Here is a 19,758-nt window from a genome sequence, read left to right as displayed (position 1 = left end):
TTCTTAATTAATAAAGACAAAAGGCTTTGTAGCCAAAACCTGAGTAGTTAAACTGTGAGCTATATGGGCACTGCTCAAATAAAGAACTTCAGCAGCCAATGAAATCATGTCAAGTATTTCTTTATTGGCAATGATGACTTTTTTGTGACAATAAAACAGGTATTAAATTGTCAAAACTGGAAACTTTTCTGCAAAATGTAGCATTACCAACCAATTGCACAGTCTGAATCAACAAAGTTAATCTATGGAGGGCAATGCTCTCTGTATACTATGTATAAAAGGGCACCCTCTGGAAAAAGATTCTATGACAGCTCGAACAAATTCTTTTTGACATTCTCACTGTAAATGTCACAAACTTTTATTAAAGTTTTACCAAACTCAGGTTAATAACTATTTTTCTATATTGGAATACATCACAACAGATAATTGTTGACTACTGTATGTAGTTTTTATTTGTGCCTCTAACAATGTCATCTAAATGTTGGTCAAGAAACTAGAAATCAGTTACTATGTGATTATATGAAGTATGATTGGGGTGTTTACTGTCGCTTGCCTGGAAAGTCTACTATGTGATTATATGAAGTCTGATTAGTGTGTTTACTGTCACTTGCCTGGAAATCAAGTCTGCTGGATGACTATGAGGTCTGATTGTGGTGTTTACTGTCACTTGCCTGGAAATCAAGTCTGCTGTGTGGATCTATGAAGTCTGATTGGGGTGTTTACTGTCGCTTGCCTGGAAAGTCTACTATGTGATTATATGAAGTATGATTCGGGTGTTTACTGTCACTTGCCTGGAAATCAAGTCTGCTGTGTAGATCTTTGAAGTCTGATTGGTGTGTTTACTGTCGCTTGCCTGGAAATCAAGTTTGCTGGACGGATCTATGAAGTCTGATTGGGGTGTTTACTGTCGCTTGCCTGGAAATCAAGTGTGCTGAGTGGATGACTATGAGTTCTGATCGGGGTGTTTACTGTCACTTGCCTGGAAGTCAAGTCTGCTGTGTGGATCTATGTAGTCTGATTGGTGTGTTTACTGTCGCTTGCCTGGAAATCAAGTGTGCTGTGTGGATGACTATGAGTTCTGATCGGGGTGTTTACTGTCACTTGCCTGGAAGTCAAGTCTGCTGTGTGGATCTATGAAGTCTGATTGGTGTGTTTACTGTCACTTGCCTGGAAGTCAAGTCTGCTGTGTGGATCTATGAAGTCTGATTGGTGTGTTTACTGTTGCTTGCCTGGAAATCAAGTGTGCTGTGTGGATCTATGAAGTCTGATTGGGGTGTTTACTGTCGCTTGCCTGGAAATCAAGTGTGTTGTGTGGATCTATGTAGTCTGATTGGGGTGTTTACTGTCACTTGCCTGGAAATCAAGTCTGCTGTGTAGATCTTTGAAGTCTGATTGGTGTGTTTACTGTAGCTTTCCTGGAAATCAAGTCTGCTGTGTGGATCTATGTAGTCTGATTGGTGTGTTTACTGTCGCTTGCCTGGAAATCAAGTGTGCTGTGTGGATGACTATGAGTTCTGATTGGGGTGTTTACTGTCACTTGCCTGGAAAGTCTACTATGTGATTATATGAAGTATGATTCGGGTGTTTACTGTCACTTGCCTGGAAGTCAAGTCTGCTGTGTGGATCTATGAAGTCTGATTGGTGTGTTTACTGTTGCTTGCCTGGAAATCAAGTCTGCTGTGTGGATCTATGAAGTCTGATTGGGGTGTTTACTGTCGCTTGCCTGGAAAGTCTACTATGTGATTATATGAAGTATGATTCGGGTGTTTACTGTCACTTGCCTGGAAATCAAGTCTGCTGTGTGGATCTATGAAGTCTGATTGGGGTGTTTACTGTTGCTTGCCTGGAAAGTCTACTATGTGATTATATGAAGTATGATTCGGGTGTTTACTGTCACTTGCCTGGAAATCAAGTCTGCTGTGTGGATCTATGAAGTCTGATTGGTGTGTTTACTGTCACTTGCCTGGAAATCAAGTTTGCTGGACGGATCTATGAAGTCTGATTGGTGTGTTTACTGTCGCTTGCCTGGAAATCAAGTGTGCTGAGTGGATGACTATGAGTTCTGATTGGGGTGTTTACTGTCACTTGCCTGGAAGTCAAGTCTGCTGTGTGGATCTATGAAGTCTGATTGGTGTGTTTACTGTCACTTGCCTGGAAGTCAAGTCTGCTGTGTGGATCTATGAAGTCTGATTGGTGTGTTTACTGTTGCTTGCCTGGAAATCAAGTGTGCTGTGTGGATGACTATGAGTTCTGATTGGGGTGTTTACTGTCACTTGCCTGGAAGTCAAGTCTGCTGTGTGGATCTATGAAGTCTGATTGGTGTGTTTACTGTCACTTGCCTGGAAGTCAAGTCTGCTGTGTGGATCTATGAAGTCTGATTGGTGTGTTTACTGTCACTTGCCTGGAAGTCAAGTCTGCTGTGTGGATCTATGAAGTCTGATTGGTGTGTTTACTGTTGCTTGCCTGGAAATCAAGTTTGCTGTGTGGATCTATGAAGTCTGATTAGTGTGTTTACTGTCACTTGCCTGGAAATCAAGTCTGCTGTGTGGATCTATTAAGTCTGATTGGGGTGTTTACTGTCACTTTCCTGGAAATCAAGTGTGCTGTGTAGATCTACGAAGTCTGATTGGGGTGTTTACTGTTGCTTGCCTGGGAATCAAGTCTACTGGATGGATATATGAAGTCTGATTGGGGTGTTTACTGTCACTTGCCTGGAAATCAAGTGTGCTGTGTGGATCTATGAAGTCTGATTGGGGTGTTTACTGTTGCTTGCCTGGAAATCAAGTCTACTGGATGGATATATGAAGTCAGAAAAGTAGTTTTGAGGGCCAATGTGACAGCTATTCCCACATTGTTGTCCTTTAAATAGCCTCTCAAGAGAGACTAATAATGCTTTTCAGAAATTGTCTGAAGATTCTTTTATAGAAAAAGGATAAAAATCAAACGATTTCAAGACCAGAATGAAGACTCACCATTTATCATACTTGTCCTTGGGATTGTTGTCAAACTTGACCTTCCACTTGCCGTCAGTAGAGTTGACCTTGGCCACCACTCCAGGATACCTGTAGATAGATTCAAAGTGTTGTACCTGTCAAGTATCATCAGAAACACTATAAAACATCTTTCTTTGGTGACCTCTACAATTTTCTGGCAGTTTGTGGTGATTAATTTTTTTCTTTGCTATAATCCTTTATTATCATTTCCGTCTTTATCCAAAATGATTAATTTTAATGGATTTCTTACAATTACAAAATTTGCAAAAATGGAAGTTTACAGTACAAATCAAGAGATTCATTCATTGACGTTTTTGTCAGAGACACACAATTAACATACATAACATTTGGTTGAGGTTGAATTTATCTTTCTTCCCTTATTAAACAAATAAAAATCAACTTCAACATGCATGTACCAAGGATATATAATAGGTGTTTACAACGAAAGGAGATGTGTCTCACAACAAAGAAACATAAAACTTAATCATTTGATTATTCATATTTAGAGTTGTATACATTTCCTAGTGACATTATAGAGTAATTCTGATAAACCTAACTTTTCTCCCTATTTTAAATGTAATCACTGAGAGCCTTCCAAACGCCATCACTGCAAGAACATTAAGCCAATTTCAAAGTGTAGTAACTCATGACATCTGTAGTCTAAATGTCAACCTTATGAATTAAGTTAAAGGAAATTGTTTTCGTGAAAATTGTTTTTAAAGCTCTGAATTGTTTCTTTGAAAATAAAAAGATTCCTACATATCGGTAAACTTTCAATTATTTCAAAGAAAGAATAAGGCAACACTAAAATTTTGCTCTCATATCCTAGAAAAGAGACTCAGAATATGTAGCAATAAAACAGTGTTTATTGTCATATCTAAACTTCTCCTATACAAAATGTTGAGGCTAGTGGATAACATGTACAACTGATTCTGGCAGCCGTACTTTAAAACGTCTTTTTTAATTTTACATGTTTCATATATCAGAAAAGGAGACTTAATTACCCGGCAGGGTCATTACAAAATCAGTAATGAAACTGACTGTTATATAACACTTTCCAATATACATGGGAATGGAGAAGGTGATTTCTACCAGACCTCTCCAGGAATACGTCATCATGTTATATTGCTATTATTTATTATATGTTCAAAGTAAAGAATTCTTTTAAAATCACTTGTTCATGATCTTTATCTTTTTGGCGTTTGAACCAAGAACCCTTGCCCTACTGACTGGCCATGGATAGAAAATAAAACATGTTTTATTCAATTAATAAATTGCTCCAAAGCTCAATATCTGGAATTATCCAAAAATGTCAGAGAAAAATACAGATTTTTGTTTCAAGCATGAAGGCCTTTTGTTTATTATTACCTGTAATAATTAAACATATTATAATTCTTGCTTCAAACTGCCCAAATGTTGCCACTTTCTTTGCTTTTCATTGTGTATATCAATTATATATGAAAGTTTTTTTGTTAAAAAAAAGGAAGAAATCTTTAAGTGTGTCACATATTTGTGACTTATTTCATTATCTGAAGAATAGAAAAGTCTGTAACATTGGAAGTTCTTGAATCTCCTCCCAAATCTACACCAAGGTCAAGGCTAACTAAGGGAAGCATCCTGCTATTTATCAGACTAACAATTTTGAATATTTCAACAACACTGTTATCTCAGAAGTTTGATAATCAATACCATCCCATATCTGACCACAACAGTAAGGATTGCTGTGGCTTTTTGCCTTCTCTGTAACTAGTAAATTTTCTACTGCTAATCATGAGAAGACTCAAATTAAAATGGGCCTTGTGTTATTTGTAAAATTGAATTTGTCTAATTTTGACTTGGCGGCCCTCCTAACTGTCTTCATCCTTGACTCGGTTTTGCCTGCTGTAGTAATATTAGTAGGGCAACACTCTCATCTAGTTTTCATGACAAGCAACACTCTGGAAGTCTGGTCGTCACAAATCCATACAAACTACTACACATCTTTTCAAGCATAAGACTTTAAACATTTCACACTGCATAGAGAAAACTGTATCTTTTTTTTTTGTCTTCTGAGAAAAAATAAATATTGTAAGAATGATTTGTATTGATTTAATGGCTAGTTTTCATTTTAATTTACTTGTTTTATTAATCTTTCTATCTATTCTAATAATTGCTAGAATAAAATATGCCAACTTGTTTGAAATATTTGAACAAATATCTCATTTTCATATTCAAAGTAATTTCATTCATCTGTATTGTGAGCACATTGTATTCAGGTCGAGAACCATTGAAACACTTGAAAACATTAATCTCATGTTCTGCAGTAACTTGACTAGATCTGGCGTCTAAACAGATCAAACAGATGTGAGTAAATATATCCACCAATATCAGCTCACTAATTTTTGTTACATTAAAGTATCATTTTGTTCTATTATGTCCTAATCTTATTAAACATGATAGTTTTTGCCCAGACAAACTGCCGCCCTCTCTCATTTAAAAAACAATTTTCTGGAGATTATTAATCCTTTTTTAATTTTAAAATTAAAAGTTTTATTGATCCAAATTTTTACCTTTGATGAATTTTCACTTTTTTTTTTTTACAGTAGAAATGGATGAAAAAAAGTTTGTTTCAACACAGTCATTTATCTCTGATAACAAAACAACATACCCAGTCTACATATATACTATAATGTCATCAATTTCTTAATTAAATTTCATTTATCATTTTATTTCTTTCTATTTACGTTGATATCATGTGATGTTTATTCCTTGTCTGAAAATAAATGAACAGTCAAACAGATGATGTGGATTTTTAGAATAACTCAAATTCATTATCTATGCTAATCAACTCAAGCGCCCACAAAAAATACAAAACTTCTTTGGAATGCCAGAAAATTTGAGAATAACATAATTATATAATTTTACACTGCAACAAACTTAACCAAGGTTGACTCATTTCAATATATTAAGTAACTGAATTTTATAATGACACTTTACTGAATGAATGATATACTTTACATATCAGTCTCTACAGTATTAAATATTACAAGTCAATTACTACTAAGCTCAGTTTACTGAAGGATAGCAATACAATTGATGTGAGGCTAAAATAGGAAATTTGTAGCATCCAGTATTTACACGTTAGTCTCCCCTGAACAGAGATAGTGGGCATTAAAATCAATAGAAATAAAGGTCCAGTACTAGCCTACAGAAGGCAGAGTTGGTTAGGTACAGACATACAAGTCCCCGGGATCTAACCCAGTACACAGGCCCTCTTGGTCTTTACGGGCGGGATGTCAGCGACTGACAGGAACTGACAACATGAACGTGTGAGATGTCTATGAAACACATGAAGGTCATGGCCTGTCTGTGAAGGGTCAGGTATATATACTTACCATTTGCCACTGACTAGTGCCTCAACCTTGGTCCCAATCTCCGCTGAAACAGAAAATGAACAGTAAAAGCGTCATCATTTCCACGAGATCCTGCCCTAGTATTATCGACACAGGTCGCAATTTTCTCTTAGAACAAACTCAAAATGGTATTACCAGACCATACTTAGATAGGATCAAAGTTGGTATCTCTCTTGGCTCAAATAGAACTGTAGAAAAGTCATAACAATTTTTATGAAACAATATTCTGCTAAGATACAATCAACATTGTCCCGACAACACCTGAAACAGATTTTTATGAAACCGTCACAAGTGATACCAATATGCAAGACCCAGCATATATGGTCGTTAAGATGGTAACACATATGTGTTTAGGAAGATCTCTAAGTATAGAAGTATCTAGGACTTATATTGCAATGTAAAACATTAAAATTCAACAGGTTTCATCAAAATTTCTTGATATCTTTATCCTGTTGGACGCAGAATAGTACAAGCTTGTTAATGGTCAATAACACACATGCTTCATTTTTGTTATGTGATTTCTCACATCATTTAAGAACAGAGAAAGTTCGGAATAAAGTATACCACATCATCAATATCTAAGAATCAAAGATGGATCATAGGGTTTAATAAAGTATCAAAAGACACAAAGGAGTCAAAAAGGTCAAAAGACTCAAAGGAATCAAAAAGGTCAAAAGACTAAAGGAATCAAAAAGGTCAAAAGACACAAAGGAATCAAAAAGGTCAAAAGACACAAAGGAATCAAAAAGGTCAAAAGACACAAAGGAATCAAAAAGGTCAAAAGACACAAAAGAATCAAAAAGGTCAAAAGACTCAAAGGAATCAAAAAGGTCAAAAGACTAAAAGGGGATAAAAAATGGTCAAAAGACACAAAGGAGTCAAAAAGGTCAAAAGACTCAAAGGAATCAAAAAGGTCAAAAGACACAAAGGAATCAAAAAGGTCAAAACACACAAAGGAATCAAAAAGGTCAAAAGATTCAAAGGAATCAAAAAGGTCAAAAGACTTAAAGGAATCAAAAAGGTCAAAAGACTCAAAGGAATCAAAAAGGTCAAATGACACAAAGAAATCAAAAAGGTCGAATGATTCAAAGGAATCAAAAAGGTCAAAAGACACAAAGGAATCAAAAAGGTTAAAAGACACAAAGGAATCAAAAAGGTCAAAAGACTCAAAGGGGATAAAAATAAAGGTCAAAAAACTAAAAAGAATCAAAAAGGTCAAAAGACTCAAAGGAATCAAAAAGGTCAAAAGACTCAAAGGGGATAAAAATAAAGGTCAAAAAACTAAAAAGAATCAAAAAGGTCAAAAGACACAAAGGAATCAAAAAGGTCAAATCACTCAAAGGAATCAAAAAGGTTAAAACACTCAAAGGGGATAAAAATAATGGTCAAAACACACAAAAGAATCAAAAAGGTCAAAAGACTCAAAGGAATCAAAAAGGTCAAAAGACACAAAGGAATCAAAAAGGTCAAAAGACTCAAAGGGGATAAAAATAATGGTCAAAAGACACAAAGTAATCAAAAAGGTCAAGAGACTAAAAGGGGCTAAAAAAGGTCAAAAGACTCAAAGTAATCAAAAAGGTCAAAAGACGCAAAGGAATCAAAAATGTCAAAAGACTAAAGGAATCAAAAAGGTCAAAAGACACAAAGGAATCAAAAAGGTCAAAAGACATAAAAGAATCAAAAAGGTCAAAAGACACAAAGGAATCAAAAAGGTTAAAAGACTCCAAGGGGATAAAAAATGTCCAAAGACACAAAGGAATCAAAAAGGTCAAAAGACACAAAGGAATAAAAAAGGTCAAATCACTCAAAGGAATCAAAAAGGTTAAAAGACTCAAAGGGGATAAAAATAATGGTCAAAAGACACAAAAGAATCAAAAAGGTCAAAAGACATAAAAGAATCAAAAAGGTCAAAAGACACAAAGGAATCAAAAAGGTTAAAAGACTCAAAGGGGATAAAAATAATGGTCAAAAGACACAAAAGAATCAAAAAGGTCAAAAGACTCAAAGGAATCAAAAAGGTCAAAAGACACAAAGGAATCAAAAAGGTCAAAAGACACAAAGGAATCAAAAAGGTCAAAAGACACAAAGGAATCAAAAAGGTCAAAAGACTCAAAGGAATCAAAAAGGTCAAAAGACTCAAAGGGGGATAAAAAAAGGTCAGAAGACTCAAAGTGGATCAAAAGACTAAAAGATTTATTGAAAAGTTAGAAGAATCCAATTGACCAAAAAAAACCACATGGGATAAAAAGAGTCAAGACTAAAACGTAGATCAGTAGAGTCAAAGAAATATCAAAAGACTCAAAAGATCCAGAGAGTAAAATGACTCTGAGGGATCAAAATTGTCAAAAAGAATCAAGAGACTCGAAGGAATATCAAATAATTCGAACGATCAAAAGCATGAACACTCAAGGGGGATCAAAAGGAATATCAAAGATCCAAAAAGTAAATAAAATCTCACAGGGAGATAGAGAGACTCAAGGGGGATCAAAAGGAATATCAAAGATCCAAAAAGTAAATAAAATCTCACAGGGAGATAGGGAGACTCAAGGGGGATCAAAGGAGTCAAAGGGTGATCAAAAGGAATATCAAAGATCCAAAAAGTAAATAAAATCTCACAGGGAGATAGGGAGACTCAAGGGGGATCAAAAGAGTCAAAGGGTGATCAAAAGAGTCAAAGGGGGATCAAAAGAGTCCAAGGGGTGTGTGTGTGTTGTTGTTCAAAAGAGTCCAAGGAGGACCAAAAGAGTCAAAGGGGGACCAAAAGAGTCAAAAGGGGGGGGGGGGGGGGGGTTGGTTTGGGTTGTTGTTGTTCAAAAGAGTCCAAGGAGGACCAAAAGAGGGGGGGACCAAAAGAGTCAAAAGACTTCAAAGGGGGGATCAAAGAATCAAAAGACTTTAAGGGGGATCAAGAGAATCAAATGACTTAAAGAAGTACTATAAAGTTTCAAAGAAGATCTGACACAGGATCGAAAGACTATAAACGAGTTAAAGGCATAACATTAAAGTGTATGAGAAGAAGTAACAGAATAAAAAATGTGAAGATAAATCTATAGGGAATCCAACAAAAATCACAAAAGACAAAAGCATTAAAAAGTGAATCATAGGAACTAACAGAGCTCAACTGATAATACAAGATTCTGTGTAAAAAAGCTCAAGGAATTGAACAAGATTAATGAAGTTAAATGACAAAGGAGCCCATTTCAGATTAATAGGAAAACAGTTTCAGAATAATACAGAAGTATATATGAACAGTTTAAGTAAAAATACAGCTGTTAAAAGAGTTAATGGAAAACAAGACTAAAGAATAAGACATTTGATATTTTGAGAAGATTTACTACAGGCACAATGCAGGAGTCAAATGAATATCTCAAAGTACAACAGGGTACCACACAAGTCAAGATCTCAAGATTTAGCAGTGGAATGATTCAGGAGTTAAATGAATATCTAGTTTTAATAAGTCTGAAGATTTATAGATATCTTAAGTGGTAAGTAGCACTTGAGTCCAACTAGATTTAACACAGCCAGTAACATATCTAAAAGTTACAATTTCTTGTAAAGCCTTCAGTGTGCTCTCTTTGGAACATGGTAAAATAAATGACGCACTGTAAAGTTGGAATCTCCACTATACAAAATAGGCTGTTTTTAGTCGTAAGCACATTGCATTGAAATTTCAATTATCTTACCTACATATTCCAAAATAATGGAAAGAAAAACCATGAACACTAGTTTATAAAGAAACGTACAATTCAATAACATTAATTATGTGTTGTTGTGTTTTTAGTAGTCAATCCTATTGATCCTAAAACACATCTAAAATGTAAACCCATAGCAACAGCTTCTCGTTAGCAGCATATTAGCATTGCTTTAAGAGCATACCAGCAACATAACACACCCAATACATAGTTACATGTATCAAGCTGTAGTGTGACTTCTCTGGTTAAAAGTATGCATGCAACCACTAATTTGCTGTTGAACACATTTGCATGCTATTAGGTAAACGTAGGAATCCATACAGTAATACAACCAGCTTTCGTTCTCTTGTCAAATTACACCCATAAAAATCTTTCTCTTTAAAGCTTTTACCAAAATGAGTCAATACACTTAAAATACAAACATAAAATTTCAAATGGCTGATCCGCAAGGAATATAGCCGCAATCTGACGGCAAGTCACAAGAAAGAGCAACAGAAAATCGATTATTTTTACCGAACTACGTTTTTCAATTTTTGACAGTAAATTTTTGGGAGTTGTAAATGGTATAGATTCCAGAACTACAGTGTTGTTGGAGGCAGTTGTCAGTATATTATCTTGATGACCTGCATGGGAAACAGATGGAACTACCAGGGCGTAGAAAATTAGCGAGCACATGAAAAAAAATCCTTGTTCACACTCCTAATGGAGTTACGTCTTTGTTGTTATATTCCAAAAAATTTCAACTTAAAATTGATTGACCACAATATACAATTCCATTTGTACATACTAAAATTTACATTTATCATTCGAAATAAAATTTTAAAACATTAAGACAAAAGAGTAGCAGGTGTAAATTGATGAATATAAATGTATCTTGACAAAACCTCAGTAACTTCACAAGTATCCGATATTTTTAGACATACTCTGCTTTTGTCAACATCTACAATCCTGATATTTAACAAGTGAGACAGGGCCAGTTTAAGTGTGATTTATCAAAGGAACACAAATGTGTTAAATACTATTAAAGGCATACTAGTAAAATGGAAAAACATTTATGACTCTAAAATACTTGTAGTTGGTCAACATCTACAACTGGACATCACACATTTAAAGATGAATACATACAAAGACATAGATGACTGGACGAAAAGAAGGAAAATAAGTGTACATCATATCTGACTGGGCAGTTATTTCAAAGATCCAAATAGTTGAATTATTCATATCCTTTCAGGAATGAATACAGGGGAAAATTTTTATCAAGAAGATAGACTAAAGAAATTAACAATAATTCCTGCAGTTTTAGTTTATGAAAAAGGGTTTCCCTGATCACTTATCAGTTAAATAGATTTACTCTGATCAATATCTTTTTATTGATTACCAACAAGTTATCAACAGCTTTACACTGATCAATATCTTTTAATTGATCACAAATAAGTATCAACAGATTAATATTGATCAATATCTTATTATTGATTACCAATAAGTATCAACAGATTAAAATTGATCAATATCTTATTATTGATCACAAATAAGTATCAACAGATTAATATTGATCAATATCTTATTATTGATTACCAATAAGTATCAACAGATTTACACTGATCAATATCTTTTTATTGATTACCAATAAGTATCAACAGATTAATATTGATCACCAATAAGTATCAACAGATTGATATTGATCACCAATAAGTATCAACAGATTGATATTGATCACCAATAAGTATCAACAGATTAATATTGATCACCAATAAGTATCAACAGATTGATATTGATCACCAATAAGTATCAACAGATTAATATTGATCACCAATAAGTATCAACAGATTGATATTGATCACCAATAAGTATCAACAGATTTACACTGATCAATTATATTTTTTTACTGATGATCAATCAGACATACATAAAAAAAAGTTTAGCATATTTCACTGCCAACAAGCCCCCTCCCTCAGCGAAGAAATATTGACCAAAAGTTAAGACGGGGCTCACTTTTACCAAGGAAACTTGCTATCACTGATGGGTTTTTTATTATGTTTACTCCTTCTTGATTACTTGATGACAACTATGTTAATGTTGACAATGTTATAAAACAATAACCAAAAAACAGAAAGAATATTTATGCTTATGGACCATTAGGTCACAACTCATGATAAATTACACCTGGATAAAGCTGGCCCCAACCAACAACATGTAAAAGTCATTTCCAGCCTCATATGTCTCGTCTTATAGCCAGAAAGTGAAATGTCTACATGTTTCTATAAATGAGTCAAAACACGAAAGTAGAATACTTCCAGATGGTTATTTGGTGAATGCATTTAATATTCTCAACAGTTTAACCCAATCAAGATGAAAGAAAACACATTTGAAAACAAGGGCCATCAGAGACGTCACAGGTTATGCTCCCTGAATGGAACAAAATTTAAGTATGAAAAATAAAAAAGGCAATAAGAAAGTTATGATTCTTGTGCACTGCACTCCTTCTTGTTGCGATCTATCTACCTATGAAGTTTCATGTTTATACCTCTTATACTTTAATTGTAAAGCTCCAAACAAAATTAAAGTAAAAAAAATAACAAAGGGCAATAACTCCTAAATTTAGCAAAAGAAAGTGATGGTTCTCATTCACTGCACTTCTCCTTGATGAGATCTATCTACCTATGAAGTTTTATACTGATAAATCTTAAACCTTCTAAGTTATGCTCCAGACAAAAATATGACAGACGGACAAACAGATGGATTGACAGGCAGATGGACGAACATACAGATGGACTGACAGACAGAGAACATAAAAAACGAGAGATCCTTAGGGATCTTGGCGCCGTAAAAACTGGTTATCATTTTCAGGTGAAATATTTATCACATGTGACAATGAAAACTTCATATCTGAATGTTCCAAGTACAAAGGTGATCACTTACAAGCATGAAAAAACATTATTACAGTCAAATCCCATGTAAATGATCCAATGTCTGCACTGTTTCAGGCATCAAAATCCAGAGCTGTTAAATTTGACTCGCACCAAAATTTACCAAAATTGGAAAAAAACAATTAAATGAAAATACCCACACTCTTGCTCCAGTTTTTTCCCAACATTTCATAAAGAACTACTTTTCAAAATTGTCTGGTCTACCAAAATTAAGTTAAAATCCAAGATGGCTGCCTGTAAGTCATTTTTTTTCCCCCCAGAAAAACAAAAAAGGGCACATCTAGGGACAAATTGGAACCTATATAGGAAATTTCAGAAAGATCCACCCACTTCTTCTTAAGGAATAGCGATAACAAACTTGCAAAGTCACAATCCAAGATTGGCACCTGTCAACTATTTTGTTTTTCTGATCAGTTCAAAAAGGTAAATAGGCACAACAAAAGACAAAAAGCGTACTAATATAGGAAATTTGAGACAGACCCATCCAGTGCTTCATGTCGGGCGTTTTGTAGTTCTGATCAGACCCAAAAATCAAATTGGCATAACTAGGGACCAAGGGGATCATACATATGAAATTTGTAAAAGATCCATCCAGTACTTCTCAAGAGAAAAAATTGTTAACGTGTGGTTGAATGGGCAGACCATGGATGAAGAGTGATTTGAATAGCCCACCCTTTGATGATGGTGGGCTAAAAACAACAGAATATAATCAGGGATTGGGTTATACACTTTTCCTCTTTTCCAATAGATTAAGGATGACTATAATGGACCATTAGTGGGAGAAGGGAGGTAACTTGCACATATTATAAGTTTTACTAAGTCTCCTTGTCCTGATTTGTACACAGAATTTTGGTAATGTAGTACATGCTTTCTGAGAAACTAAGCTAGATGATGGCTATAGTATAGTAATTACTGAAAACAAACAGATTTTTTATTTAGGAATTTTGGCTACAAATGTATATAACACAAGACACGTTTTTTACACCCCAACGACTAAATCCAGAGAAAGGAACTACTTACCATTACTATCAGCATCATTGTAAGACACCTGGTTTGTTTCCTCCACGTCAGATTTCACCTCTGTGGTGGTTTCCGACACCTCCATTTCATCACTGGAAGACTAGTGGAGAAAAGGGTTAAGATATGTTAGATCTTATAGATGTCAAAGTGAGAATATTACATTAAATCTATCGTTAGAATAATGTCTGTAACATTGGCAGTATTCAATAACTGAGAGATAAAAACACATGAAGGAGGGAAGAGACATGAAAATCAATTATTAATCTAATTTCACACACAGGAAGGCAAGCAGAGAGATGTAAACAACTAATTTATTGCATTTCATCACAAAACGCAGAAAGACTGAAAACATTATTTTCTATTCAATTAACCAACAGGATTAACAACAACAAATACAACAAGAGGCCCATGGGCCTTAACGGTGATCTGACAAAAAGCAAGCCAAACTCTAACAACAGTGAGTCTGCTGTTAAAACAGTGGGCTTTATTCATTTGAATAAACTTGGTAGCCCTTCCTTCCAGCATCCTACAGGCCCAATATCAGCACTCTAGGGCCTTTTGGTTACTGAGAAGAAGTCGTTAACAGATTTTACCATATTTGAACCCTGTGATCTTGAATGTGGGTCATGGTCATTCACTTGAACACATTTGGTAGCACTTCCTCAAAGCATCCTACAGGCCCAATATCAGCACTCTAATCATTTTGGTTATTGAGAAGTCATTTGCATATTTCAACTTATTTAACCCCTGTGACCTTGAAAGTGGGTCCAGGTCATTCATTTGAACAAATTTGGTAGCATGTCATCCCAGCATCCTACAGACCCATTATCAGCACTCTTGGACTTTTGCTTATTGAAGAGAAGTTGTTTGTATATTTTAACATATTTGACCCCTGTGACCTAGAAAGTGGGTCCAGGTCATTCATTTGAACAAACTTGGTAGCATGTCATCCCAGCATCCTACAGATCCATTATCAGCACTCTTTGACTTTTGCTTATTGAGAAGTCGTTTGTATATTTTAACATATTTGACCCCTGTGACCTTGAAAGTGGGTCAAGGTCATTCATTTGAACAAACTTGGTAACCTCTCCTCCAAGCATCCTACAGGCCCATTATCAGCACTCATGGACTTTTGCTTATTGAGAAGAAGTTGTTTGTATATTTTAACATATTTGACCCCTGTGACCTTGAAAGTGGGTCAAGGTCATTAATTTGAACAAACTTTGTAGGGCTCCATGCCAGCATGCTATGGGCCAAGAATTAGCTCCCTAGGCCTTCTAGTATTTGAGAAGAAGTTTTTTGAATGAAAAGTTTACGGACGACACACGGCGGTTGTGACTGATTCACTGTGACAGAGGTATTGTGACTGATTCACTGTGACAGAGGTGTTGTGACTGATTCACTGTGACAGAGGTATTGTGATTTATTCAATGTGACAGAGGTATTGTGACTGATTCACTGTGACAGAGGTGTTGTGACTGATTCACTGTGACAGAGGTGTTGTGACTGATTCACTATGACAGAGGTTTTGTGACTGATTCACTGTGACAGATGTGTTGTGACTGATTCGCTGTGACAGAGGTGATGTGACTGATTCACTGTGACAGAGGTATTGTGACTGATTCACTGTGACAGAGGTATTGTGACTGATTCACTGTGACAGGTATTGTGACTGATTCACTGTGACAGAAGTATTGTGACTGATTCACTGTGACAGAGGTACTGAGCATGATACACTGTGACAGAGGTATTGTGACCGATTCACTGTGACAGAGGTTTTGTGACTAATTCACTGTGACAGAGGTATTGTGACTGATTCACTGTGACAGAGGTATTGTGACTGATTCACTGTGACAGAGGTATTGTGACTGATTCACTGTGACAGAGGCACTGAGCTAGATTCACTGTGACAGAGGAATTGAGCCAGATTCACTGTGAAAGAGGAACTGAGCCAGATTCACTGTGACAGAGGTATTGTGACTGATTCACTGTGACAGAGGTATTGTGACTGATTCACTGTGACAGAGGTATTGTGACTGATTCACTGTGACAGAGGTATTGTGACAGAGGTATTGTGACTGATTCACTGTGACAGAGGAACTGAGCCAGATTCACTGTGACAGAGGTATTGTGACTGATTCACTGTGACAGAGGTATTGTGACTGATTCACTGTGACAGAGGTTTTGTGACTGATTCACTGTGAAAGAGGTATTGTGACTGATTCACTGTGACAGAGGCACTGTGACTGATTCAGTGTGACAGAGGTATTGTGACTGATTCACAGTGACAGAGGTATTGTGACTGATTCACGGTGACAGAGGTATTGTAACTGGTTCAATGTGACAGAGGTATTGTGACTGATTCACTGTCACAGAGGTATTGTGACTGATTCACTGTCACAGAGGTATTGTAACTGATTCACTGTCACAGAGGTATTGTGACTGATTCACTGTCACAGAGGTATTGTTACTGGTTCAATGTGACAGAGGTATTGTGACTGATTCACTGTCACAGAGGTATTGTGACTGATTCACTGTCACAGAGGCACAGTGACTGATTCACTGTCACAGAGGTATTGTGACTGATTCACTGTGACAGAGGTATTGTGACTGATTCACTGTGACAGAGGTATTGTGACTGATTCACTGTGACAGAGGTATTGTGACTGATTCACTGTGACAGAGGTTTTGTGACTGATTCACTGTGACAGAGGTATTGTGACTGATTCACTGTCACAGAGGTATTGTGACTGATTCACTGTCACAGAGGCACAGTGACGGATTCACTGTCACAGAGGTATTGTGACTGATTCACTGTGACAGAGGTTTTGTGACTGATTCACTGTGACAGAGGTATTGTGACTGATTCACTGTCACAGAGGTATTGTGACTGATTCACTGTCACAGAGGCACAGTGACTGATTCACTTTGACAAGAAGTTTTGTGACTGATTCACTTTGACAAGAAGTTTTATGGCTGATTTATCAAATAAACAAATTATTTTCAAACACAACAATATTTTTTCATAGACAAAAAATGCATGTATATATGCAAGAAAACCACGTCAAATTATAGATTAACCTTAAAAACTTATCAATAGTGAATTTTTTTTCCTAATTACTCCCTGCATAACTAATTTTTTGATAAAAGGATATTAACTACAAATCAACACAAATTAGAATGAAAAATGGGGCAAAGCCACAATTGGCCGGGTTGTGGGACGAGTGCAATGTTATATGGTATTGATAAGACAGTTAAGGGTGTTTCATTGGTTGAGTATGTAGAATATTTGTTATAATAGGGAAAGTTTGGTTGTATTTGATGAATTGGTGCAGAAGAAGGGCATTTGAAGCCATTTTTGATTCGGATTGATGTTCAAAAAATAGACAATGGACATCTAGGGCCCCAAGGTTATTTATATGTGGAATTTTAGAAAGATTCTTGTAGTAGTTTCTGAGAAACTGTGATAACAAGAAAAGTTCCAGAAAATGACTTGGTTCCAAAGCCAGGAAAATCCAGAAAAATGTCCGGAATGAATTCATAATAAGAGGTACACATCTTCAACATATCTATAAACATCCTACAAAGTTTCAAGCTTTTACATCAAAAACTCTAGGAGTTGATTCTACAAAACTATGTGCAACCTGTCCAAAAATTATATCTTTCATCTGTCTGTGGCTACGTTTACTGCCTGAATGACACATACAGTTAACACACTATGAATTTGCACATGCAAATCTCAGGACATCATGCCACCTATTGGCGGCGCATACCATATAAAAAATTATTTCAACCTATTACCAATGGGTCAAAGAGTTGAAATTATATTTGTTTTCATTTCTGGAAGGTGGGCAGAGAGATAAAAAATGTCAATGATATTTGAGGAAAGGAAGATGAAAGAATCTAAAGAATTAATACACTGCATTAAACTACAGTAGTTAAAAACACTGCCCCAAACATCTTAGTGTTTGATTCTAAACACTTCAAGTGTTGAAATCATGGGTAGCAACTGGAAGTCATATTGAATTCCAAATAAGGCTAAAGCTTTAATCTACTACAGGATTGACGCTAATGGCATCTGAAGGAAGCTAAGACTACTAAAACTTTTCACAAAACAAAGAATTATGGAGCCAATGTTCTCACCTCTTCTTTATCAACCTTTGTTCCTCGTCCTCGTTTCTTTGCTGGCGTAGGTTCTGAGTCAGACTCTGTAAAGATGCCTGCAATGGGTTTGGTCCTAGTACTTGTGGCTGAACTATCAGAATCTGATTCTGAGGAGAATGCCTTAGCTCGTTTTGCAGGCACAATTGGTTCCTCATCTATATCAAGTGAAGAAACAGCTGTTGACCTTCGTTTTGTCGTGAGAGCCTCTGACTCAGCAGCATCTGTTGAATTCTTAAAAGTGGAAAAAAGATTTCTTATTTCGGCAATTTTGATGTTTAGTTTCAAATCTAGCAAGCCAGTTTGTGGTAAGAGAGTGCACATATGTTATGAACACTACACTCACTTTTCAGTCAACATTTTTTCAACTGAGCTATTATAATGTGAAACGTGAGAATTGTTCTGCAAAAATACAAACTACAGATCTGGCTACTCACCCGCGATGTCCTTGGTGTTGGTTTTGCAGGACTAGGTTTTGTCGTTGACACCTTTGGTTCTGGTTTAGACTTTGATTCACTCTTGGATTTCTGTGTTGAGGTGACCCTGGGCGTGGAGGTCACAGTGGGGGATCTAATGGGAGCTCGGGACTTGGAAGAACTTGTCGATTTCTTGGGAGGAGGAGGGGATGGTGGTGCTCGTCGTGCTGCTGCCTACAATCATAAATTAGTATTTATGGTCAGCGAATGATTTATGTCTACAAGATAATGGGTAAAATGTAAAGTAACTCAGTCCATCTATAGTCTCTTACTAATAACTGTCACTACTGAACAAGGGGACATAACTCCACATAAAATGTTGGAACATATACAGCATAAATATGTACTCAACAAAAGGATGCATGTTGAACAAAAGACCATAACTCACAACAAACAGCAGCCAAATTTAACATAATATTCCTATGTAAATTGAACTTATCCAATCTTTACATATGTATGTGATAGCAGACAGATGGTTGTGCTAAAGTAGTTTGTACAGGTAACTGTAAATCAGTAAGTCCAGGGTATGACAGATATATATCAGTCACAAGGAGACAGGGGAAAAGTTTCACAATCAAACTGAAGATATATCCATGAAAACTCATCCTGAAATTTTACAACATTTAAAGTTGATTCAGTCTTACATTCTCACAATTTTTTTAATCCTGATAATCTAAAAAAAAAAATAATAAAAACCTGTAAAACTTAATCCTGATAATTTTGAAAGGACATGTAATTGCTGATCCTTTTAATATCACAATATGTACCTTTCTGGCTGCTGCCTCTCTAACTGCCTTAAGCTGTGCCAGTCTTTCTTCCTCCTGTCTTTCTCTTTCCTCTTCTTTCCTCTTTCTCTCTTCCTCACGCCGTTTCCTGTCTTCCTCTTCTTTCCTTTTTCTATCCATTTCTGCTAGTTGCCTTGATGACATCACCGGTTTATGTTTCTATAGAATGAAGTACACACACAATAATGTTACTGGTATCAATCAAATAGCTTATTTCTAGACTTGTTGAAATGTTTTTCTGGAAATAAGTAGGTATCAAATAATATAAGTAAAACCAACCTACCTGCATTTTCTCAAGTACAATCAACCTGC

The 19,758-nt window shown here is 35.8% G+C and overlaps 1 protein-coding gene across 1 annotated transcript in view; it reads right to left on the bottom strand.

Annotated features, from left to right (window-relative positions):
- The window catches only part of LOC132555277 (ATPase MORC2-like), a 71,280-nt gene that overhangs the window by 25,577 nt on the left and 25,945 nt on the right, over positions 1-19,758 (bottom strand). The window contains exons 19-24 of the mRNA XM_060219631.1: positions 19,429-19,605; positions 18,623-18,835; positions 18,168-18,419; positions 14,025-14,124; positions 6,368-6,410; positions 2,973-3,062 (exon numbers count right to left, since the gene is read on the bottom strand). Of these exons, the coding sequence (XP_060075614.1) occupies positions 2,973-3,062; positions 6,368-6,410; positions 14,025-14,124; positions 18,168-18,419; positions 18,623-18,835; positions 19,429-19,605 (875 nt within the window). The remainder of the gene's footprint in view (positions 1-2,972; positions 3,063-6,367; positions 6,411-14,024; positions 14,125-18,167; positions 18,420-18,622; positions 18,836-19,428; positions 19,606-19,758) is intronic.

The sequence above is a fragment of the Ylistrum balloti genome, unplaced genomic scaffold, assembly GCF_031769215.1.
Source record: "Ylistrum balloti isolate Yb309-2 unplaced genomic scaffold, AGI_CSIRO_Ybal_v1 Utg370468, whole genome shotgun sequence".
Classification (NCBI taxonomy): Eukaryota; Metazoa; Mollusca; class Bivalvia; order Pectinida; family Pectinidae; genus Ylistrum; species Ylistrum balloti.
Note: the sequence above shows the minus strand (reverse complement) of the source record. Positions and strands in the feature narration are given on the sequence as shown.